General features: G+C 42.0%; 1 protein-coding gene and 1 long non-coding RNA gene across 2 annotated transcripts in view; one reads left to right on the top strand and one right to left on the bottom strand.

The window, feature by feature from the left end:
- Positions 1 to 18,655, top strand: part of LOC311528366 — a 90,513-nt gene extending 71,858 nt beyond the window's left edge. The window contains exons 2-3 of the long non-coding RNA XR_014713583.1: positions 8,740 to 8,944; positions 18,581 to 18,655. This is a non-coding gene — a long non-coding RNA (uncharacterized lncRNA). The remainder of the gene's footprint in view (positions 1 to 8,739; positions 8,945 to 18,580) is intronic.
- Positions 1 to 24,522, bottom strand: part of DRC11 (dynein regulatory complex subunit 11) — a 160,049-nt gene that overhangs the window by 49,281 nt on the left and 86,246 nt on the right. The window contains exons 8-11 of the mRNA XM_084643329.1: positions 12,650 to 12,793; positions 7,311 to 7,386; positions 530 to 636; positions 188 to 295 (exon numbers count right to left, since the gene is read on the bottom strand). Of these exons, the coding sequence (XP_084499455.1) occupies positions 188 to 295; positions 530 to 636; positions 7,311 to 7,386; positions 12,650 to 12,793 (435 nt within the window). The remainder of the gene's footprint in view (positions 1 to 187; positions 296 to 529; positions 637 to 7,310; positions 7,387 to 12,649; positions 12,794 to 24,522) is intronic.

The following is a 24,522-nucleotide window of genomic DNA, read 5'->3' as shown; positions in this document are numbered from 1 at the left end:
CAAAACAAAACTGCCTAAGAAATCAGCTTACATGTGAGGTGGTTTTGACCTCTTGTGACCTGAGATTCACCAAACACTCACAGAGGGAGTTTCACTATTGACTTTAATGGGGGTAGGAGATCTTCCTTGGTATTTAGGGGCAGCAAATTGTGATGCATGCTGGCTTCCCCTCCCTTGCTGCACTCACCTTCTTTCCACCTTTTTTCCCCTTTGTCCCCTTTTTCCGTTTTTTGTCCTTCTCTCTGTCCACTGCCAGTTTCAGATTCTTCAGTTCCTGTCGCATCAGCTCATCAACCTATTCAGACAGGCACAAGGTTAAATTTTTTTTCTTAGTTTTTCCATGCTGGAGCCATGCAACCAAAATCACTCTGAGGACAAATATTCAGCCAAACATTTAAGGAAAAGAATGGACAGGGCAGCTCCAAATGGATCCAAGGTCTAGATGTCAGGGCCAGTTCTTACAGCCATAGGGAAAGCCATGCCAGCAAGAACCATTCTTATAAATGTCTTGTTATTATTGTAAGCACACCTGCACTCTGATCTCCTCCTCCACTTCTTTCCGCTTCTCCTCTTTGATCAATTCTGGGTCATACTCCTGGGGGAAATTCCATTGCTCATCTCTGTTCTGCCAAACGTCTGTTATCCAAAAGCAAAGAAAGGGGGCAAAAAGTTATAGAAGACATTGGTTTTCTAGCTGTTGTTGAAAAAACCAGGATGGTTGAAATTATTATTAATTATATAAAAAGAAAAGGAGTACTTGTGGCACCTTAGAGACTAACAAATTTATTTGAGCATAAGCTTCCGTGAACTACGGCTCACTTCATCGGAACTTAATTATATGTATGTAGCAGATGCTAGAGACCCCAAGCAAGATCAGAGCACTATTGTGCTAGGCTCTGAGATACTCAAGGTTAACCTTCTTTGCCTTGTACTGTAGTTCGGTATTGGATTTCAGGGGGATAGTAATGGATATTGAGATTATCACTTATAGGTTGCAAGTCCTAATCCCTAGAGCTTATGTTTTTCACTTGCAACCTTAAGGAGTAATGATATAAAATGAGTTCGACCATGTCACTTTACTTTGGAATCCCTCCACTGACTCCCTCTTGCTTACTGTATCAAGTTTTAAAATGTAGCCTGGGAAAGTCACTAAAATAGCTCCTACCCAAGGAGCATACAGTCTAAAAGACTGACACAGAAAAGATAAGACAAGTTGGGGGACCAGAGGCACAGGTTAATCTAAAACATTAACTCCTCATCATCCTCATTCTTCCTTGCCCAGTTATATAATACAATGCTGTATTAAATACAATAGAATGTGAGGGCATTTGACTGATGTGGGATAATATTTTTGCCTCACAGAAGAAGTGAGTCTTGGGAGTAATTTGAATGAAGATGAGGTGTGGGCCTGGACCACTGGCTTGGGAAGCCATTCCACACATAAGGGACCTCATAGAAGAAGGCATGAAGATGGGAGTGTGAGATGGAGGGGGCAGTGAGGCTGGCATCATTTGTGGGACAAAGGGGAACAAGATGAAAATTGGATCCAGCACATACAGGTGCAGCAGAGCTGGGCAGAACTTTGAAGGTGAGGGCAAGAAGTTTGAACTTTATATAGTAGGCAAGGGGGAGGCGGTGGAGGGATTCCAAAAAAGAGTCATGTAGTCCAACTGACATTACATCACTACTTTTTAATGTTGCATGGGTCAAACACAAGCAATAAGCAGACTACATTTGAGGGAAGGAAAGTGAGAAGTGCAAGTCTATGGCAAAATTTCTGTTTATGATAAAGTACCTAATGATTTTACTTTGTGAATATTTTTATTTTGAATGAAAACTACTTTTTGTTTTCCAGAAAAGTAAACTGAAATTTATAAAGCCCTATATTTGTTTGAATTCTGTGGTATTAACGAAGGAGACACATTAGCAAACGAAACTGCTTATCTCCTCTTTCAATAGATCGAATTAATTTTAAAAGGACAACTCCATACCTCGAGTTTCCCTACATTCCAAACCCTGGTAGTATCTTTATAATGACAGCTTATCTCCAGCAGTATGCACTGATTCAGTTTCCAGATGATTTAAAATTACAGTTTTCTACCTTAAAACATAGACTCCTTTATGAAGCTGTTTTTCATGGACTACTCTTTTCACTACCCTCTGCAGTGTCTAAGACACTATAAACTGAGAAAGATATTCATAGCACTGACAGGAGATCATGCAAGATTTAGTCTAGTTAATATACACGCTGCTATCTACTGCTTCTGAGAATTCTCTTGGATTCCAATTATGTGCAAAGTTTGTGTGGTTTTACACATAGGGAATAGTTTTTGCAGATGAAGAGTCCTAATTTTATAACTAAAAATGGTAACGATTAAGGAGGACAGTGGATTTTTGGTAATAAGGAAAGGAACACAAAGGTATAGACGTCAATTTCTTTAAATGACTCCAGGCCTGTCAAATAACATGACAGATGCCACATAATATTTCAACGGGAAAGGTTGACTTGCCCTAGTTAGAAGGCACGTCCCCCAGGGTTACCCTAGTTTGGAATTTCAGCCTTGGGGAAAGGGGATATTACATAGAAGAGATGTGAATTTTTAAACACTTTCCTGGCTGGGTCAACAGGTTGCAAGTGCTATGTTTTCACAGGAGCATTAAGCTTTAGGTATTTATTTTTCATAGACTAGGCCACACTTTTTATTTTATTTTTCATAATTGTTTGTCATTCTGTGCATGGATTAGTGGGTAATAGGCAGTCCGGACAAATCAGTGACAGCCTCCTTCCTGCATCTTAGCCAATAGGCTTTATTGATATTACTTGGCAACTGGCTGCTGAGGACTAAATTAGTCACTAGGTAAGAGGTCTCTAATTTTAGAAGATAGATCAGTAGCTTGTAGATATTAGATGCTATGTTATTTTTTTCTAGATCAAAAAATGTTTCTCAGTTCTTTTTAAAGCAAGGTCGGAAGGTTAAGGACATTCTGTTTTCACTGAGTGGTCAAAAGTGCACGGTGTTCAATTACATATAGGGCCATTTACCTATGGGAGTGTGTGCATGTTTTTGTGACATGCAGTTGAATCACCTCTTTTTGAAATGCATATAGCTTTCTCGAGATTCATCCTTTTTCTCTGTCTTTATATGGCTGCTAGCAGGCTGCCCTTTGGGCTAACACGGCTGTCAGCATCAGCAGTTACAGTGCACTTGCTCAGACTCAGAAAACTTAGCCTTTTTAATGTACAAAACATTATTTAGTGTTAATATTTTCATTGCAGAGAGCAGCCAGTGATCAATACAGGGGGATGCTTAATCGTCACACTCTTATGGAAACGTTTAACTGCTTGGGGACAGGGTTTGAGATCTTTCAACGTAAGATAAACATGAAGTCATGTCACCACAGCTTACAGCACTGTCAAACATATAGGAAGCATGGTCTAATGGCTAGAGGCCTGTGATGGGATGGGCTATAGGAGACCCAGAGTCAATCCTGCTCCGCCACAAACATCCTGTGTGACCCTGGGCAAATCATTTAGCCTGTAAAATGAAGGTACAAGCCCTGCCCCACAAGGTCTCGTGAGGATAAATACATTAAGAATATGAGGTGCTCAGTGAGAGGGGCCACATAAGTACCTTTAGTAGGTAGAATATCACAAGAACAAATTATTGCTTGTGCCACAATTGAAGTTGTGCAAGCCGTACATTCATGGTGTTCTGGACGAGGTTGCTTTCCTCTTACTACAGCATAAGGGGAGATTGCATATATACATGTTGTGTGTGTGTGTGTAAAATATGTTTTAAGTGGCTATCACTTACAGTTAAGGTTCCCTAGACGTTTCCATTGTAGGCATCTGCTTTTGGTCACTCAGAATAATGCTTACTTATTAGATTGAAATTTTCTAGGCTTATTCACTGCTAAAGGTGAGTTTTCTTCAAAATGTCTATAAACAATAGTCAAGCACTTTCAAGCAAGGGGAGAGTGAAAAAAAATCCAATATTAAAATATTATGGCCTTTTCAGAGTCACTCTACCATCTATCTGATTTGATTCTTGAGATTTTGAAAAATTGCGCTTCACACGTGAGCAGTACATTTTTGGCTAGTAGTAATTTAAATGAGAATTGCAGAGCATACTAAGTGAAGGTAGAGTACATTATGCATATCTGTAGAAGGATATAGCTAGGTAATAAACTATACTGAATCATAGAATAGATCGTAGGACTGGAAGGGACCTCAAGAGGTCATTTAGTCCAGGCCCCTGCACTCATGGCAGGACTAAATCTTATCTAGACCATCCCCGACAGGCGTTTGTGAAGGTTAGTTGTAAATGAGGTGGGGGATGTGCAGTTTGTAGAAATTAATAATTTATTAAAAAGCAGTGAAATGTGTGTGATAATACCCAGAATATTGGTTCAGATAGTCTCAATCCACAAGTGCACAGATAAAAGAAGTGAGGCAAAGCTGAACAGCTCTGGATACTTTCCTGTGAATACGTTCATCTTGGACATACCCATTGCTATCCTTTGAATCTCATTGGAGTTACTGTTCCCTCTCTAATGATTTCTGGATGTGCTAAATATTGGTTAAATCTGAATCCCCGGCTGTAGTTTCAATTTACCCCAAATGGATTCTAGCAGTGTCTCTTGCCTACACAAGCTCACTGTTAAGTGCTCCTGGAGATATTTTCAGTGCATAGTGTAGTCACAATGTGTCATATAATTTATCAAGACTCTAAACCTACATATTTGGAGCCCTTACAAGTGTATCCTGTTAGGGAGGATTTAAGAAGGAAGGAACATACCTTGGCTACATATACAATTTATGGCAACATGTACACATCTGTTTTTAGTTACACTTTTGACAATTAACTTGCCCCATCAGCTCTCAAGCAGAAGTAATAATAAATGGACATTTTTTTGAAAGGGCTAACTGTGAGATTTGGGAAGTCTCTCTCCCCACATCCCATCCATATCACGGAGTCAGTACTCTTAATCCAACCATGCATATTAACGTAAATATTTTAAATTATTTAACTCCTCCCTCACCTCTCCAATGATGTACACACCACTTACAAATATATGTGAATGGAGCATGCCATTTTGTATTTCTACCTTTTACACTTGTAGTTGAGGAATTTTTTCAGTACAGCTGTAGACAATCAATGTACACAATTTCTGGGGGATTAACAAGTAGTATTTGGGGCAGCATGGAGCTATGTTGTTCCAGAAGGAGTGCCAGGACACCTTTTGGCCCTCAGGGGTCATTAAGGGAGTACTGTGTATGCTCCCCCTCAAGCCTGGCAGGCAGTGCTAGCCAGCGTGGAGCCATCCCATCTTCTCCCTGCCCCCTATGCAGAGGCTGGTGTCGGCAGCGCTGCTAGCCCTGAGTGCAAGGAGTCCCATTGTTGTTGCAGGATGGGGAGGCACTGCTTGTGCCCTCTGCCTCCATTTTGTGCCTATGCAAGGACAAGACCCAGAGTGGCCCCAAACATGCTTAGCAGCACACATGAGACATTCCTTGCAAGTTAAGGAGCAATTTCTTCTGTTCTCACATCTGTGTATCTCGTGTTGATTTCAGTGGGAGCTGTATGTGTGTATTCAAGGGCTTTGAGCCCTCCTTTGAGTCTTACCATGAAACAACTCTCTGTGATTTATAATTTACAAAAGAAATTCCATGAGTTTACAAGATAGAGGCTGGGCAGTACTCTGCTGATTACAACTAATTTTCAAATTGATAACTTGCTTTTCCCACAGCTGACCTGAGGCAACTCAATGTGAATGACTGCATAACAACAAAGGATTTCAGGCGAGGAATTTAGCAAGTCACTTAACACTGACTGTAGAGTGTTAAGAAGAAGAGATTAAAAAAAAATAACTTTCTCATGAGGAGCATAGGCATGGAAGTAGTGACAGCGAAACTCAAAACCTTTACTTCAGAGTTTGGTCTCAAGCTTTCCAAGGTCAGATACCTGTAGCTTATTTGCACGTTTGAGGCCTTACACTATGGCTCATGAACCATACTTCCAATTCAGCCTCTTACCTCAAGAGACTCTTGATCGTCCTGGTTGGGGAGTACTGGGGTATGTCGGCAAAGCAAAGAAAAACCTGCACCTGTCCCACGCTCACTGGGCTTGGGCTGCACGGCTGTTTCATTGCTGTGTAGACTTCTTGTCTTGGGCTGGTGCCCAGGCTCTAGGGACCTGTGGGTTGGGAGTGTCCCAAAGCCTGGGTCTAACCGGAGCCCAGAAGTCTATGCAGCAATGAAACAGCCCTGCAGCGCAAGCCCCATGAGCCTGAGTTGGCTGGCCAGCCATGGGTTTTTCTTTGCTGTGTAAACAGACCCTTGCTAGCTCCTTTGAGTAGTTAGGGTATGGATTGCAGAGCTTTGGATAGGGAAGAGGGGAAAAGGGGACAAGTGTGGAGGATGGGGTAGAACAGAGCTGGCTGAAAATTTTCGAAAAATACCGGAAAATTTCAAACTCTCTTTTTTATCAAAAATGCTGCTGAAATTTTTCATTTACCAAAAGCTGAGTTTTCTGTAAACAACAAAATGGGATGTCTGTTTGAGTAATGGTTTTGACTTAAAAAAAGTTGCAAAAAATCTTTGCAGGAAGCACAAACATTCAAATCAACTGCTTTTTGGACAAAAATCTCCATTTTGAAAAGCTCTCTTTCTAGAACCAGTCTTTTCATTCAGAAAATGCTGACCAACTCTAGTGTGGAAGAGTGTGTATCAACAGCCTTGTCAGTGAATGAGAGGGCAAAGAGGGTAAGAAATTTAAGGAATGTGGCTGTAAGCTCAACTGCTAGATAGGGCTTTCCATTTAGTGGCCAGTCAGTACTATATATAAGCACAGATGACTTTTCTGAAATAAAAATAACAAAAAATTAAAGCACTTACAGAAGCACTACAAATACTTTGGGCCAGATTCTGCCACCTTTCCTTGCACTGAGTAGCACTTCGCTTTAATAACTGTCCCCTTGAATTCAAAGCATCTAGTCACAGAGTATGGCCCTGATATTGTACCTATTGTGAGAGCAACTGCTTTGATTGCATATTGTCAGCTATATGATCGGAGCCAAAGGCTTGTAAGGGTACTGGAATCTGGTCCTTGCCTTATGATATCCTAATGTTACCAGAAAGGTCAAAAATAAATTACAGGGGCAGGAGGAATCTCCTTCCAAATTTTACTTTGTCTAAAGCTTGCACTTATGTAATGTTCCATACTTTAGTTTGATGTGACATGGATGGCATCCAATCTAAGTTTAATTAGAGAATGCTCCAACTATGATAATTATCTCCCTCTACTGACCTTTGTATCGGTTGTTTCCTTCCTCCATTATAGGGAGGAAATTACTAGGAGCCATTTTCCATCCCTCCTCTTCTTCCTGTGTGAAGAAAATATAGAATATCATTGTATTAATCACGAGATAGAGAGCCATTAAAAACACAGGGTGACAGTATAATGAAAAATGGGGTCACGTGTTGTTTTAATTCACAAGTGATTATCAAAAAGTTATTTGGTGAAAATTTGTTGGATAAGACCCCTGAACTAAATCATATTTTTCAAGCTGATCATATGGTTGAACTTCCTCCACAGAGATTGGGGCAGTTCATGTTCAAAACCAGTTGGGTCACACTAATTTAAAAGTTGTTAAACTACCTTGCTTTTGTAGTGTAGATGGGACCTTCGAGCATGGCAATCTATTTACCTTCCAATCATTTTTCTTCTTCACAATGTGCTAAGCACTTTGGTGTCATGAAATAAGGATTGCTTTTAAGCAATTAGAGGATTATTGTTTGAGGAAAAAAATGGGTTTTGAGAAGAGAAGTGTGCTGTGAAGGATCATAAAGGATATTGCAGGTACAGGGAATATGGCCTGGGAGACGGCATGGAGGTGATTTTGGGGCAAAAGAAGAAAGGAGGCATGAAAGAATTTTAATCAGTAGAGTGCATGACTGGACAAGGAGGTGGTGAGGACTGGCTGGAGGGGTATGCTGAAGAATAATGCAAGCAAGAGGATTCAAGGGTGGAACTCAAATTCTCTGCTGCACTTCCACCTTCTGCAGGGGCTGAGATTTCTGGGGCCCATATCTGGATCTCCTGCAGTATGCGATATACTGCATTTAGACTATCAGGCCAGCCCTGTTGCATTGCTTTTAATTTTTTAAGTCAAACTTTTTACACAAAATGACATTTAGATGATTAGAAGTTGCATTTATAACAGACATACATTTATATTTTGTTCATGACACAAATATTGCTGTGAAGCGTGAAAACTCAATCGCTCCCCATTAATTTATTTAGCCAGTGAACATCATAGTGCATGTATATTCATTATTTCTTTTATCCTTAGGAATAAGCAAAGCAGTCATTTTGATGGCTAACGTCACTGATTTTATACGTTGAAGTAAAGAGTATTTCTATGCCAATACAGTTCAAATATACAACATATTGAAATAGATTTTTTTTTTCAAAATAATTAAGTATATAGAGAACAGCTCCAATAAATATGGGCCTAAATTCTACATTAGCAGTCAGTGTTTTTCATACAGTGTTAGAAAGATAAAGGAATTCTTTTCTTGATATTTTCCCTACATTCAGATGATAGAATAGCTGAGTCAGTGTAGTGTGAACTGTGGTGGGGCACCTTGAACCGGTAATACCAGTTTTAATCCAGCCACAGATACGGGGGTAACAGCTGGATGAACACTAAGCATGTGTTTGAATCTTTCCACAGACTGATCTGCATTCGGAAATCCACACTTCGAGGCTGTGAAGAATCTGAATTGATATCCACAGTGCTGTTTGGCTACATTTGCCTGATCACAGTGAAGAGGTTCTGCCTGTGGATCTCCTTGATGGCAGAATGTTGCTTTAAACTCAATATGGCTGGATGAAATTTGCAGAGAGACCACCACCATATTTATGTCTTACGAGCAGGGGTCAGTACACAGTATATTACTATATTAACTTGTTCCAAATGGTTCAACATATGTCTTGAAAAGTCGCAGAAATAAAAGGCTTGTGAAGAGAGATTATATTGTGCTAGGTTTCTGTTATTTCTTTCTTAGTACCCAATGGGAAACCACATCAACACTTAACAGGGAAGAAAATGAAGTTACTTTGATATCAAATGCATATTTCTAAAGATCACTATCAGACTTAAGGAATATTTAAATCTCCTTCTGGGATCATAATGTTGTTTTCTTAAAAAACTGAACTAGGAACAAGGTCTTGTTTGACTGCGTCACTATGACTTATAGCCTACGCTTATTTTAACAAGGTCCTTCTGTTAGAACTTTTCAGAATACTTCTGAACCATTCCAAGATGATTTTTTTTCAGTATTACAAGCAGGGAATAATGTTCTCTTTGTTCTATCTCAATGAGCCACAGAACACCTGATAATAATGGCCTTGATTATTACTTTACAGAGGCTGGGGCATCAGAAGAGAGGAGAGCTACAAAAAATTGTAAAGCCCCCATAGTTCTGTACTGTTGTTTCTTCACAGATCTTCAAAATTTCATACCAAGACTCAACTAGAGCTGTGAGAGGACAGTGACACATTTTTGGTATTGCTGTTTATCTACTGAGGGATACAAAGCAATCACCTTACCTCATGAAAGACTGGAAAGTTGGGTTTTTAAGTCAGGGGAGTGAATTTCACTGCAATCTTTGAAGCTCAGATCTAGCTCAGAATGTTCAGTGGATCTGAAGCTATTTCCTCCTGACCTTTTCCTGGGTGACTTAAAAACTGAAGTATTGTTAGGTTACATTTTTGCAGCATGTGTGGAAGGACCCAGGACACAGACATACTAGGGCTTTGTTTTGGGAGGGCCATTTAGGAAGAATGGGGGAATTAGAAGCAAGGCCTCAGTTAGCAGTACAAGGACATATTGGTAAATGCTTCTCAGGCTGAAGGGAACTGCTTAATATCCTAGATTGCATGGCTCTGTATGATATCGTCATTTAACCAGTGTAATTCTAATAATGCCTTTAAACCCTCACTTAGGTAGAGATATACAATGACTGTTAGTTGATTCTTCTCTTAGGGCTATATTGTGTCCTGCACTGAGGGGAAGGGCAGTGCAGAGGTGCTCTGTACCAGTGTGAATCAGTGGAGGCATTCTGACTTAGTAACGCAGGATGCAGTGGGTATCCTGATAGCTCAGTAGTCCTGGAAGGAGCAGTAGGGGATGGGCCATAGATCTACCCTTCACCTATTGAAGTCTAGTACAGCTATTGAGGCTGTACTTTCCTGGTGCTTGTGTAGAATCATAGAATATCAGGGTTGGAAGGGACCTCAGGAGGTCATCTAGTCCAACCCCCTGCTCAAAGCAGGACCAATCCCCAACTAAATGATCCCAGCCAGGCCTTTGTCAAGCCTGATCTTTAAAACCTCTAAGGAAGGAGATTCCACTACCTCCCTAGGTAACGCATTCCAGTGCTTCACCACCCTCCTAGTGAAAAAGTTTTTCCTAATATCCAACCTAAACCTCCCCCACTACAACTTGAGACCATTACTCCTTGTTCTGTCATCTGCTACCACTGAGAACAGTCTAGATCCATCCTCTTTGGAACCCCCTTTCAGGTAGGTGGTGATGTGCAGGGTCAGAAGTTGAGGAAGGTTACTTATATCCTCTCACAGCTACTATCCCTTTGTAATTAGTTGTTCAATATGAGTCTTTAAGAGTTTGAGAAAATGTACTTTTGCTGCTTCTTGCAGATAAAAACTCATTTGAAAAATTACCTTAGGTGGAGGTTATATAACATTTAAAGTTCTTCAGACCATCCACTTAGTATCTTTGACATACAAAGTCAGCTACCTACAATATACTGTAAATGGATGATCCCACGTTACAGTGTCAGAATCTGATAACCTCTAAATTAGAAAGATTGATACTTATTTATTTCGCTTAGTTTAGTCTCGTGGCCAGCTGTTTCTATTGTTTCAGACAGCTTGATGGACATTGCCTAAGAAACCCTAGTCTTCATGTTATGTGAGTGTCCCACAGTTAGAGCTAAACATATAACTTCTCTTCAGAAGACTTTACAGTGAGGGAATGTCTGGGCCTCAAGAGTCCCCTCCTCCTAACACTCAGTGATAATGATCACTAAAAGATTAAAGATTAATGGTATCTACAAAAAACAAAAATACTCTAGAAAGTTCACAAGCAACAAAAGTTGCTGTTACAGCAAAAGTCAAAAATTCTGATTGCGCAGCATGATTTAGAATTAAGACAATGCAGCTAAAATCCATCACAACCTTGTGGTTGGCATATCATTTGTCTGGTGTGTTCTTCCATGAACCTGCTATTGAAAAAAGCTCATTGGAGCAACAGAATCTCAACCTTTCAAAGCCTTCAGGGAGGATAGCTTTCTAGTAGTTTTGTTAGCAAAAACATAAATTTGGCCTACAAACAACTTGAGGTGAAAAGAGCTCATACTTTAGGGTCATTTTAAGTAAGTGAATTGAAAAAACATGGCCACTATCTACAGAATCACAAAACACTGGTTTAAATTATAAAATAAATGGTTTTCAGATAGTAAATTGTACTTAAAAATTAGTCTGAAATATAAGCAAGTGTGCAGATTGGATTGGTAAAATGTTAGCTTCAGGGAGAGAGTTTGCCTGTTTCACAGTGTTTGGATACATAAGGGCAGGCAGAATGCTGGTCTTTCCACCTCTTGAGTGAAAGGGTGTTGGTGGCTAACTTTGCCCAGTAATCCATGCTCCGAAGAGGTCATGCTTGGGTGATAGCCAGCATTCTGTCATCTGCACACCAAGGGTATGTCTATGCTGCAGTTAGACACCCCTGGCTAGCCCGTGCCATCTGACTCAAGCTTGTGGAACTAGGATTAAGGGGCTGTTTAGTTTGTAGCATAGGTGTTTGGACTTGGACTGGAGCCTGAGCTCTGGGACCCCTCCCACCTGGCAGGATCCTAGAGCCTGGGCTCTGGCCCAAGCCTGAATGTCTATACCCAGTGCTTAATTTGTTATGAAAGAGGTGCTGGGGCTCAGCAATATTTTTACATTCATAACTGATGCAGCAAGCCCAGCAGTGCCAGGACTATGAACTGCGAAGCCTAGAGGTCCTGAGGCTCAGTCCTGGCAAGCCCTGGCACAAATTAAGCACTGTCTATACCACAGTTAAACAGTTCCTTAGCCCGAATCCTGCAAGCCTGAGTTAGTTAACATTGGCCAGCAGCAGGTTTGGAATAGCAGTATAGATATACCCAAAGAGGCCTGTGCTTGGTGGAGAACACATCATACTTAAAGCATTGTAACAGCCTCTAAGCATATTCTTTCCCATCCATACCCCTGGAGCCAATCCTCCCACATCAACATTCCACAGGCAAATGTCCTCCAGCTATTGCCACAGATACAGGCAGCTTCACAAACCCCCACCCCAAGCCTCTGGTTTTGGAAGCCTAAATAATGTCTCCATGGCCATCAAACTTAGACAAAGTAAGATGCATGAGGATCTCATCCACTTCCAACCCTCCTGTAAGTGAGGCTGAAGCAATGGTGGCAAGTCAAGTTTGTCTACACGCGGAAACCCAGTGATGCCACATGGTTTGCACAGGCCTGAAGCTTACGCTGCTTTAACAAACTACTGAACAAATTCACATTTTAAAATGCCTTACAGTATCTGTCTTTCCTTTTTTCTCTTTTCCTTTCCCTTTTTCTTTCCCTTTCTTCTTCTTTTTTCCTTTTTCTTTTTTCCCCTTTTCTTTGTTTTTTTTCTTTAGAGCTGCTTCTTCTTCTTTAGCAGCCAGCTCAGCAGCAACCTGGGAGAGAGTCAAAGTAACACATACCATTATCTTTATGTTTTTAAATATAAGGAATATTAAAGTATAGGAAGCAGGATAAGGGATGTTTCTGCCTACTTGAAATACATTTTCACTTTCAGAATGGGCCATGATTTGATATTTCTCTCCGTCCTTCAGTTTCACATTCTTGTGCTTTTTTCATTATTTAATCTCTATTTTCAAAAAGTCACCCATTGCTAAATGGCTGTTAGTTAGTATAAATTGACTGATTTTATTTATTTTACACGTCAAAAATGTAATGGTAAGCACTCAGTCTGTGCTCTGGACACCTACCTCAATGGTTAAAACCACAAAATCAGCAAATGATTTCCCATAAATGTAACCACCTCAACCCACTCCCTTTACAACAGCCTTGGAGAAGAGAGGTAAAAGATGGGTTTTGTAGTGTGCCCAGAAGGCTACCACATCTAGGTTTTGGCAGACCCAGGGGGTTGAGAGAGCAAGTTCTAAAGCACAGCACCACTCACTGAGAACACCCTGCCTGGCGCTCCCTTTCATTTACACTGAGGAAGCTCCAGCTCGAGAACTTCTGTTTATATCAGCGATGGCAATATACTGTAGAAGAGGGGTGATTTCTGAGGTAACTAGGTCCCAAACCATTCAGGGCTTTATAGACTGAAACATCTTGAATTCCACCCAGAGCCATAACATATCAGTGGGCCCAGAAGCAAGAAAAAGATGCATAGACCCCTTCTAGTCTTGGACTCGCCTCAGAATCTGTCTCAGTGTTTCCAAAGCAGATTGGTTTTATATAGATGGATTTTGAGATGTTTCCTTCAGGGATGTAGTGGATGTCTAGCTTCAACATCTGGCTGAATATTGGAAATGGTATTTGTCTGAAGCCAAACACTATATAGGACTGTAAACTCAGAGGTCCAGATTGTCAACTGGTATAGCTCTGTTAAAATCAATAGAGCCAATTTCTGACAGCTAAGGACTTGGCTCATTATATTTTACTAGTTGTAAAGGTGTTGGGTCTTAATTCTTTGTTTCTTTATGCCATTCTCTTTCCCCTTGCCCCCTTTTATTTCCCACTCTTATGCATACGTTTTATATGCAACTCTTTGCCTTCTAAATCATTCTTTCTATGAGTCTCTCTCTCCCTTTATATTTTCTTTCCTGTCCCCATGTTTTTCATTTTTAATAGTTCCTCTTCCCCACTCCCCTATATTTATTTCTTTACTGGTTCTGAGTACCCTCCATACTCCCTTCATCCCCCTATTTGAACTCTCAGGTGAAAAAGGGGCATCTGGCCCGTGCTTTCCGAGCTGAACTCCCAGAGACGCCAGGAATCATTTGGGGCCTTGCCTCAGGCTTGCCCCGGACAATCACCTCGCTTGTTTTCTCCATCTTGACAGTGTTCCTACTGTCCAGTGTAAATTGGTGGAGGTCATGGCTTTCTAATCTGGTTGTTACAACTCTTCTGCAGTGTGCTGAAATCTAGGACTGCTGCTCATTCCAAAAATACATTGTTCCAAAGCGTCTTACAAGGCACTTTACAATGTGTCATCCTAGACTTCCGTCAGCTGCAGCTACTTTTTGGCTTCAAATAGGTATTGAAAAACTGACTTGCTATAGCTAAATAGAATAATTTCATCCAAAATTCAACTAAATACTTGCAAAACCAAATTCTGATACAGCCATACATGTACAGTAGGAGTAGGATATGCTAAAGAAAGGGCAACCACAAACAAAGAGTAACTATTAATGGAATGCTGTCAGATTGGAAGGAGGTCTCAAGGAGTGATCTGTTCTGAGTCTGGTGTTATTTAACATTTTTATTAATGACTTGGATGTAGGAATAGAGAGCATCCTGATCAAATCAGCAGATGACACAAAGCTGCGGTGTGGGGGTGGAGTATGGGGAGGGGAGGTTGCAAACACTTAAGAGGATAGAGTTAAAATTCAAAGGGATCTTGATAAATTGGAGAACTGGGCTATGGACAAGAAAGTGAAATTCAAAAAGGACAAAGACACTTTGTGCATTTGGTTTTTCTTCCCTAATATAGAATGGGGGATAACAGGCTTGGCAGCAGCACTGCTAAGAAGGATCTGAGAGTTGTGGTGGATCACAATCTCAACATGAGTCAGCAATGTCATGCTGTTGTGAAAAAAGCAAATGCAATTTTGGGTTGCATTAACAGAGGCAAGTCATGGGAGCTGATAGTACTGCTCCACTCGGCGCTGGTTAGGCCTCAGCTAAAGTACTGTGTCCAGTTTTGGTAAATAATGTCTAGAAAGGATATAGAGAAACTGGAAAGGATCCAGAATTTAGTGACAAGGATGATCAAAAGGAGTTGGCAGATGTGATTGCAGAGCCATTGGCCATTATCTTTGAAAACTCATTGTGATCGGGGAAGGTCCTGGACGACTGGAAAAAGGCTAATGTAGTGCCCATCTTTAAAAAAGGGAAGAAGGAGGATCCTGGGAACTACAGGCCAGTCAGCCTCACCTCAGTCCCTGGAAAAATCATGGAGCAGGTCCTCAAGGAATCAATTCTGAAGCACTTAGAGGAGAGGAAAGTGATCAGGAACAGTCAGCATGGATTCACCAAGGGCAAGTCATGCCTGACTAATCTAATTGCCTTCTATGACAAGACAACTGGCTCTGTGGATGAGGGGAAAGCAGTGGATGTGTTATTCCTTGACTTTAGCAAAGCTTTTGACATGGTCTCCCACAGTATTCTTGCCAGTAAGTTAAAGAAGTATGGGCTGGATGAATGGACTATAAAGTGGATAGAAAGCTGGCTAGATTGTCGGGCTCAATGGGTAGTGATCAATGGCTCCATGTCTAGATGGCAGCCGGTATCAAGCGGAGTGCCCCAAGGGTCGGTCCTGGGGCCGTTTTGTTCAGTATCTTCATTAATGATCTGGAGGATGGTATGGATTGCACCCTCAGCAAGTTTGCAGATGACACTAAACTGGGAGGAGAGGTAGATACGTTGGAGGGTAGGGATAGGATACAGAGGGCCCTAGACAAATTAGAGGATTGGGCCAAAAGAAATCTGATGAGGTTCAACAAGGACAAGTGCAGAGTCCTGCACTTAGGAGGGAAGAATCCCATGCACCGCTACAGACTAGGGACCAAATGGCTCGGCAGCAGTTCTGCAGAAAAGGATCTAGGGGTTACAGTGGACGAGAAACTGGATATGAGTCAACAGTGTGCCGTTGTTGCCAAGAAGGCCAATGGCATTTTGGGATGTATATGTAGGGGCATTGCCAGCAGATCGAGGGACGTGATCGTTCCCCTCTATTTGACATTGGTGAGGCCTCATCTGGAGTACTGTGTCCAGTTTTGGGCCCCACACTAGAAGAAGGATGTGGAAAAATTGCAAAGAGTCCAGCGGAGGGCAACAAAAATGATTAGGGGACTGGAACACATGACTTATGAGGAGAGGCTGAGGGAACTGGGATTGTTTAGTCTGTGGAAGAGAAGAATGAGGGGGGATTTGATAGCTGCTTTCAACTACCTGAAAGGGGGTTCCAAAGAGGATGGATCTAGACTGTTCTCAGTGGTACCAGATGACAGAACGAGGAGTAATGGTCTCAAGTTGCAGTGGGGGAGGTTTAGGTTGGATATTAGGAAAAACTTTTTCACTAGGAGGGTGGTGAAATCCTGGAATGCGTTACCTAGGGAGGTGGTGGAATCTCCTTCCTTAGAAGTTTTTAAGATCAGGCTTGAGAAAGCAAAGCCCTGGCTGGGATGATTTAGTTGGGGATTGGTCCTGCTTTGAGCAGGGAGTTGGACTAGATGACCTCCTGAGGTTCCTTCCAACCCTGATATTCTATGATTCTATGAAAAGGATGGAATGCAAGCAATATGAGCAAAGGTTATATTTAATTTGGAAAAGAGGCCTATATGTGGGGGACATGATAGTGGTCTTCAAATATGTAAAAAGCTGCCATAAAGAGACAGAGAAAAATTATTCTCTCTTGCCACAGAGGGCAGGACAAGAGGGAATGGGTTCAAACTACACCATGGAAGATTTACATTAAATCTCAGGAAAAACTTCCTAACTGTAAGAACAGTAAGACAATGGGACAAACTATGTAGGGAAGTAATGGAAGCTCCTTCATTGGAGGTTTTCAAAAGAAGGTTGAATAACCATCTGTCTTGGATGGTTTAGACACAACAAATCCTGCATCTTGGCATGGGGTTCGACTTGATAACACCTGCAGTCCCTTCTAACCCTATAGTTCTATAATTTTATGATTCTAAGGGAAAAAACAGGAAAAACGAGGAATCCTAATAGGAAGTACGAAAGACAGGTTCATACACAAATGCATCCCAAGAGAGGGTATTAAGGCTCAAATTTGTCAAGGAAAAGCAGGTTATTTCAAAGTGAACAAACATATGAGTCATCACAATCAAGCATTTATTTGCAGTGGTCTTGCTTTTTTTGTTTGCAACATAGGTAATGTAAGCTAGTCCCTTATAACAAGACTAGGGTGACCATACATCCCAGTACAAAGGGCTTTGTCTTATATATGCCTGAAAAAAAAAGCGTCCTGATTTTTCACACTTGCTATCTGGTCACCCTAAACAGGACTAGCATGAAACTCAAAGAAAGAAGATGACATTTCCCATCATGAATGGTAATGTCCCAGATGGCTGGAACTGTATAGAATGTTAGAATAATACTTATAGACCAGGGATCAGCAACCTTTGGCACGTGGCCCATCAGGGAAAGACACTGGTGGGCTGGGATGGTTTGTTTACCTGCAGCGTCCACAGGTTCGGCCGATCGCAGCTCCCACTGGCCGCGGTTCACCGTCCCCAGCCAGTGGGGGCTGAGGGAAGCAGCGCTGGCTGAGGGATGTGCTGGCCGCTGCTTCCCGCAGTCTCCATTGGCAGGGGACAGCGAACCATGGCCAGTGGGAGCTGCAATCAGCTGAACCTATGGACACTGCAGGTAAACAAATCGTTCCGGCACGTCAGCGGCTTTCCCTGATAGGCTGTGTGCCAAAGGTTGCCGATTCCTATTATAGATAATGTTGGAGATTTACTTCTCATGTCAGGTAACCAGTGGTAATGATGAAATACAAGCTCTGTGACACTGATGTTTAATTGCAAAAATACATTTTAAAAATGCTGACAACACAGGAAAAAATAAAATAGGGAAGACAGAATATTTCTAAGGCTAAAACAAACATCTATAACAGTAAAATATATTTTCTGAAGAATGCCTTTTAAAGATGCATTAAAGATCTCACAGCGGAAAGAAAGGGAGGAAAAATAGACATGGCTATACATTGCAGTCATTGGAATCTCATTAGCGGATTTCCCCAAGCATTCAGTATCTTACATTTAATTAAATATGGTAATTTAAACCCCAAGCACCATTCAGTCATATCTTGCGTTTATAAGCAGTGAAGCATTTCATTCTTCTGGATAGATTAACAGAATGACTAGAGTTCAAAATGGGTGTTTATTGTCCCAGCTGGGCTGTTGTATCCAAAACCAACAGAGGTACTCAATATTTCTTCCTAACTGAAGTGGTAGTACGATTCCAGAAGTCCAAACTACTTCCACCTCCTCTGACTGATAACTAAAGGAGGGGGAGAGAAAACCTTTTGTAGTGATAATCACCCATTTTTTCATGGTTTGTGTGTATAAAACATCATCTATATTTTCCACAGTATGCATCCGATGAAGTGAGCTGTAGCTCACGAAAGCTTATGCTCAGATAAGTTAGTCTCTAAGGTGCCACAAGTACTCCTTTTCTTTTTTCTTGAAATGTTTTAGATTGTCCTTCCACTTCTGATGTTGCCAAGGCCTCCTCTTCTGGGATTTATGCTGGAAACCTGAAAACACCAGGTAAGGTTTCTGATACTTGATAGAAGATATTGATTCAGGCCAGAAAAGAAAGACAGAAGTAGTCCCAGAAACCTAGAGGCACATTTTTCTTAGTGTCTTGTCCATTTTGAGGCTGAAAAGACCTTCCCTTTCTAATAGGAGGTCCTCCACACAGGCCTAAAGGCCTTGACTACTCAGGTTGCATCAGTTTTAATTAAAATAAATATTTAAATTGCTGTAGTTAAATCTGTGCAAACCCCTTAAATTGAGCTAGGAGTACCAATTCAAATTGCTGACGCCAGTGTATGAGTCAGGGTGTCCGAAAATCCAAATCCACCTGTAGAAATTGCTTGAATGCTAATGTGCTACTAAGCCACTAATCCTCAGGAAACTGGTTGATTAAAGGCAGCATCTTTCCTGAAGGTGAAACTGGCCAAACAGATATTTGGCGTAGACTTTCTGCTCCCTAAATGTAAATCTCTTTGGCATCCTTCTTGATGAGAAGACCTGACCTGCCTTGGACTTCTCATCCCTTCATTGACTGATACCACCAATGAACCAAGAATAAGATTGGGTAGGAAATAATGATGCTGTGGCACCTGAGAAAGGCAATCTACCTCTTAAATGTGGAACTTAGATTTATAGTAATTAATGAAGAGCCAGATTTGCAAAAGTATTTAGGTGCCTAAAGATGCAATAGGTGCCTCGTGGGATTTCCAAAAATGCCTAACTTCCATTCACTCTCCTGGGCCCAATGAATATTTAATTAGGTATACATAGTAGAACAGCTCCAACAGGAGAGATTGAGAGGTACCTGCCCCAGAATACCCCATAGCCCAGTGGTTGAGGCACTCTCCTGGGAGACCTAAATTCAAATCCCTGCTCCACATTATTTCCCCCCTTCCCCCCTCGTTTTTCATGAAAAGCCACTAACCTGGCCTACGTACCTAACTCCAGGAGGTTTATGGCTGTGAATTCCAAGTAGAGAGAGGCTTCTAACTACTTTGGAGGGGTGGGGCTTAGGCCATACCCCTCTCCTTGGCATTTCCTACTGGGTCGCTCACCATGTGAATCCCTGTCTCCATGCATTGTACAAGGATCCCGGGCCTGAACTCAGGCTTGTGAATTCCACTAGGCAGCAGGGTGCCTAACAGCTAGGTATTGCAGTGCCTAACCCCCCTTGTGAATCCCACCTTCAGTGACTTGCCCAAGTTCCTCCAAGAAGTCTATGATATTGCAGGGATTGCCTAACTCCCAGATTAGTGCCCTACAACTGGACCATCCATTCTTTCTCTTGTATTTGTTGTATGTAATGTACAGACCCCTGTTAATGCTTCTTTTGCTTAAATAAACTAAATTACAGGTCCTTTTATATGCTGAATATTCCTGTTAAGGAATATTTCCATTAAGTGTGACAGAATTAGAAGCCTCAAAATCCCATCATGCTGCTTGCAGTTAACACTTTGGATTCACTCCATTTGAGAAATGAATTCCCTTAGCTATCTTTAAGTTTGTTTTCTCTTGGTAAGGCATGTTTGAACACTGTTTACACTCCAATGTGCATTTACACACAAAACCTAAGCTTTTAAACCTTTAAAAGCAGCCACAGGGATTTGTACCTTGCAGGAATGGATCCAAGATGATGTGTGAGATTCTGTGGGTCTCCATGGACTTTGCAAAGTCTTTGTTTTGAGGGTCTGCCACACTTTGTGATCAATGGCAGATTAACACAGTAGTCTAGTTTTGCAGACACTGTTCAAATCTGGTTTAACTCTCAAGCACAGCTAGCTTAGTCCTTTGCCTACTCCCCAGTAAACAGTTGAAACTTTGGGTAGCTTGGTTTCTGTGTGGTTAAGTTGAGGTACTTAGGTCCTGATGTTCTGGGGTGCATGATCAGCACCTCTGAAAATCGCCCAAGGTTTCTTAAGTTGGGCACGCATAATTAGTGGGAAAATCTGGGCCTATGTAATTTGGCACAATTTTCAGTCTGTGTTCACTGCCTGAACCTTTCGTGAGCAGTGTGTTGCAGGTCAGGACTAAGTGCATTTGCAGAGCTATAGGAAGCTCTTGTTCTGTAGAAACTCCAGAATCTGTAAAAAGAAAAGGAGTACTTGTGGCACCTTAGAGACTAACAAATTTATTTGAGCATAAGCTTTCGTGAGCTACAGCTCACTTCATCGGATGCATGTAGTGGAAAATACAGTGGGGAGATTTTATAGACACAGAGAACATGAAACAATGGGTGTTACCATACAGACTGTAACCAGAGTGATCAGGTGAGGTGAGCTATTAGCAGCAGGAGAGCGGGGCAGGGGGGAAACCTTGTGTAGTGATAATCAAGCTGGGCCATTTCCAGCAGTTGACAAGAACGTGTGAGGAACAGTGGCGGGGGGCGGGGGGGAGAATAAACATGGGGAAATAGTTTTATTTTGTGTAATGACACATCCCCTCCCAGTCTTCATTCAAGCCTAAGTTAATTGTATCCAGTTTGCAAATTAATTCCAATTCAGCAGTCTCTTGTTGGAGTCTGTTTTTGAAGGTTTTTTGTTGAAGAATTGCCACTTTTAGGTCTGTAATCGAGTGACCCAAGAGATTGAAGTGTTCTCCGACTGGTTTTTGAATGTTATAATTCTTGACATCTGATTTGTGTCCATTTATTCTTTTATGTAGAGACTGTCCAGTTTGGCCAATGTACATGGCAGAGGGGCATTGCTGGCACATCATGGCATACAACCGCATTTGCTCCAACTCTCAGACAGAGACAAACACCTACACAACACAAGATCTCTATCAAGCGTTCTTACAACTACAATACCCACCTGCTGAAGTGAAGAAACAGATTGACAGAGCCAGAAGAGTACCCAGAAATTACCTACTACAGGACAGGCCCAACGAAGAAAATAACAAAACACCACTAGCCATCACCTTCAGCCCCCAACTAAAACCTCTCCAATGCATCATCAAGGATCTACAACCTATCCTGAAGGACGACTCATCACTCTCACAGATCTTGGGAGACAGGCCAGTCCTTGCCTACAGACAGCCCCCAACCTGAAGCAAATACTCACCAGCAACCACACACCACACAACAAAAACATTAACCCAGGAACCTATCCTTGCAACAAAGCCCGTTGCCAACTGTGTCCACATATCTATTCAGGGGACACCATCATAGGGCCTAATCACATCAGCCACACTATCAGAGGCTCGTTCACCTGCACATCTACCAATGTGATATATGTCATCATGTGCCAGCAATGCCCCTTTGCCATGTACATTGGCCAAACTGGACAGTCTCTACATAAATGAATAAATGGACACAAATCAGACGTCAAGAATTATAACATTCAAAAACCAGTCGGAGAACACTTCAATCTCTGTGGTCACTCGATTACAGACCTAAAAGTGGCAATTCTTCAACAAAAAACCTTCAAAAACAGACTCCAACGAGAGTCTGCTGAATTGGAATTAATTTGCAAACTGGATACAATTAACTTAGGCTTGAATGAAGACTGGGAGTGGATGTGTCATTACAAAAAGTAAAACTATTTCCCCATGTTTATTCCCCTCCCCCACTGTTCCTCACACGTTCTTGTTAACTGCTGGAAATGGCCCACCTTGATTATCACTACAAAAGGTTCCCCCCTAGCCCCCCCCGACTCTCCTGCTGGTAATAGCTCACCTTACCTGATCACTCTTGTTACAGTCTGTGTGGTAACACCCATTGTTTCATGTTCTCTGTGTCTATAAAATCTCCCCACTGTACTTTCCACTACATGCATCTGATGAAGCTTATGCTCAAATAAATTTGTTAGTTTCTAAGCCCTGGTCTACACTAGGACTTTAGGTCGAATTTAGCAGCATTAAATCAATGTAAACCTGCACCCGTCCACACGATGAAGCCCTTTATTTCAACTTAAAGGGCTCTTAAAATCGATTTCCTTACTCCACCCCTGACAAGTGGATTAGCGCTTAAATCGGCCTTGCTGGCTCGAATTTGGGGTACTGTGGACACAATTCGACGGTATTGGCCTCCGGGAGATATCCCAGAATGCTCCATTGTGACCGCTCTGGACAGCACTCTCAACTCAGATGCACGATTGTTTGCCGTTGCTCTGATGCAGGGAGGGGCAACTGAGGACACGGCTTACAGGGTTGGCTTCAGGGACCTAAAATCAACAAAGGGGGTGGCTTTACATCAAGGAGGATTTCAGGCAGGACTTCACGGAGGATTCCAATGAGAAATGGTGCACCTAAGTTATTGTTCTTATTGGAACAAGGAGGTTAGCCTGGCCTCTGATTGATACATGGCTAGATTTACCTCGCTGCACCTTCTCTGTGAGTGACTGCAGTGTGACCTAGAGGAATGAGTCCCCTAGACAGGGGAGGGGGGGAAGCAAATGAGTACAAAACAAGTCTAGTCTATTTCTTGTTTTGATCCACTCCATCTATCTTTTACATCTTTGGCTGGCAGCAGACGGTGCAGAAGGACTGCATGTCATCCACATCTCATGGCTGCTCGGCAGAAGATGGTACAGTACGACTGCTAGCCATCCTCATCTCTTGCCTGCCTGGCAGAAGATGGTACAGTACGACTGCTAGAAATCCGTATCGCCTGCCTGCTCACCATAAGACGGTTCAATAGGACTGACTGCAGGACTAAAGAGAATGACCTGGTCAAGTCACTCCAAGTTTAGTCCCTGCGCCCATGTCTGCCCAGGCGCTCCCAGCCGACGTGGCCAGGAGCACCTCGGACACGACGAGAACGGCTACCAGTCGTATTGCACTGTCTGCTGCCAGAAGGCAATGGGTTGCTGCTACTGTGTAGCAATGCCGTACCGCGTCTGCCAGCACCCAGGAGACATACGGTGACGGTTACCTGAGCAGGCTCCATGCTTGCTGTGGTATGGCGTCTGCACAGGTAATTCAGGAAAAAAGGCGCAAAACGATTGTCTGCCCTTCCTTTCACGGAGAGAGGGAGGGAGGGAAGGGGGGCCTGACAATATGTACCCAGAACCACCCGCGACAATGTTTTAGCCCCATCAGGCATTGGGATCTCAACCCAGAATTCCAATGGGCAGCGGAGACTGCGGGAACTGTGGGATAGCCACCCACAGTGCAACGCTCCGGAAGTCGACACTAGCCTCGGTACTGTGGAAGCACTCCGCCGAGTTAATGCACTTAATGCACTTAGAGCATTTTCTGTGGGGACACACACACTCGAATATATAAAACCGATTTCTAAAAAACCGACTTCTATAAATTCGACCTTATTCCGTAGTGTAGACATACCCTAAGGTGCCACAAGTACTCCTTTTCTTTTTGCGGATACAGACTAAGATGGCTGCTACTCTGAAACCTGTCATTATCCAGAATCTGTCTTTCACATTGTAGGTATTACAGTTCAAAGTATTAATTAACAAGTGAACAGAACATTCCATATGGGGTGTATTTGAATGTTTCAATATATGATTACATTAACACGTACACAAATAATGTGGTTCAAGATACCTTGATAAAATATGGTGTAACTCTCCAAACTGAGTCTTTCATAGGTATAATGGGGGTATCTAAAGCATTGCTATTTATACCTGTACAAACTGACTGTCTGAATATATGAACTATTTTAGTTTCATGGTGCTGATTAATAATAATTATGATAATTTGTATTGTGGTATTGCAAAGCGTCTCCAGTCAGGATGACGCACATATGTTTGCACAGCAGACAGCACATAATCCCCCTGCCCCATTACTGCCTTCACATTATAAAGCTGAAATTACAGTAATTCAGAACTGACGTTCTATTCTTGACACATACATTTAATTTGCAACCAAAAATCCCAGGAAGCAGATTCTTTCATTTCTTAAGCTTCTGAATGTTGGAAGTAATT

This window comes from Lepidochelys olivacea, assembly GCF_965140295.1.
Source record: "Lepidochelys olivacea isolate rLepOli2 genome assembly, chromosome: 11".
Lineage (NCBI taxonomy): Eukaryota > Metazoa > Chordata > Testudines > Cheloniidae > Lepidochelys > Lepidochelys olivacea.
The sequence above is the reverse complement of the archived record's forward strand: the minus strand, read 5'-3'. Positions and strand labels throughout refer to the sequence as shown.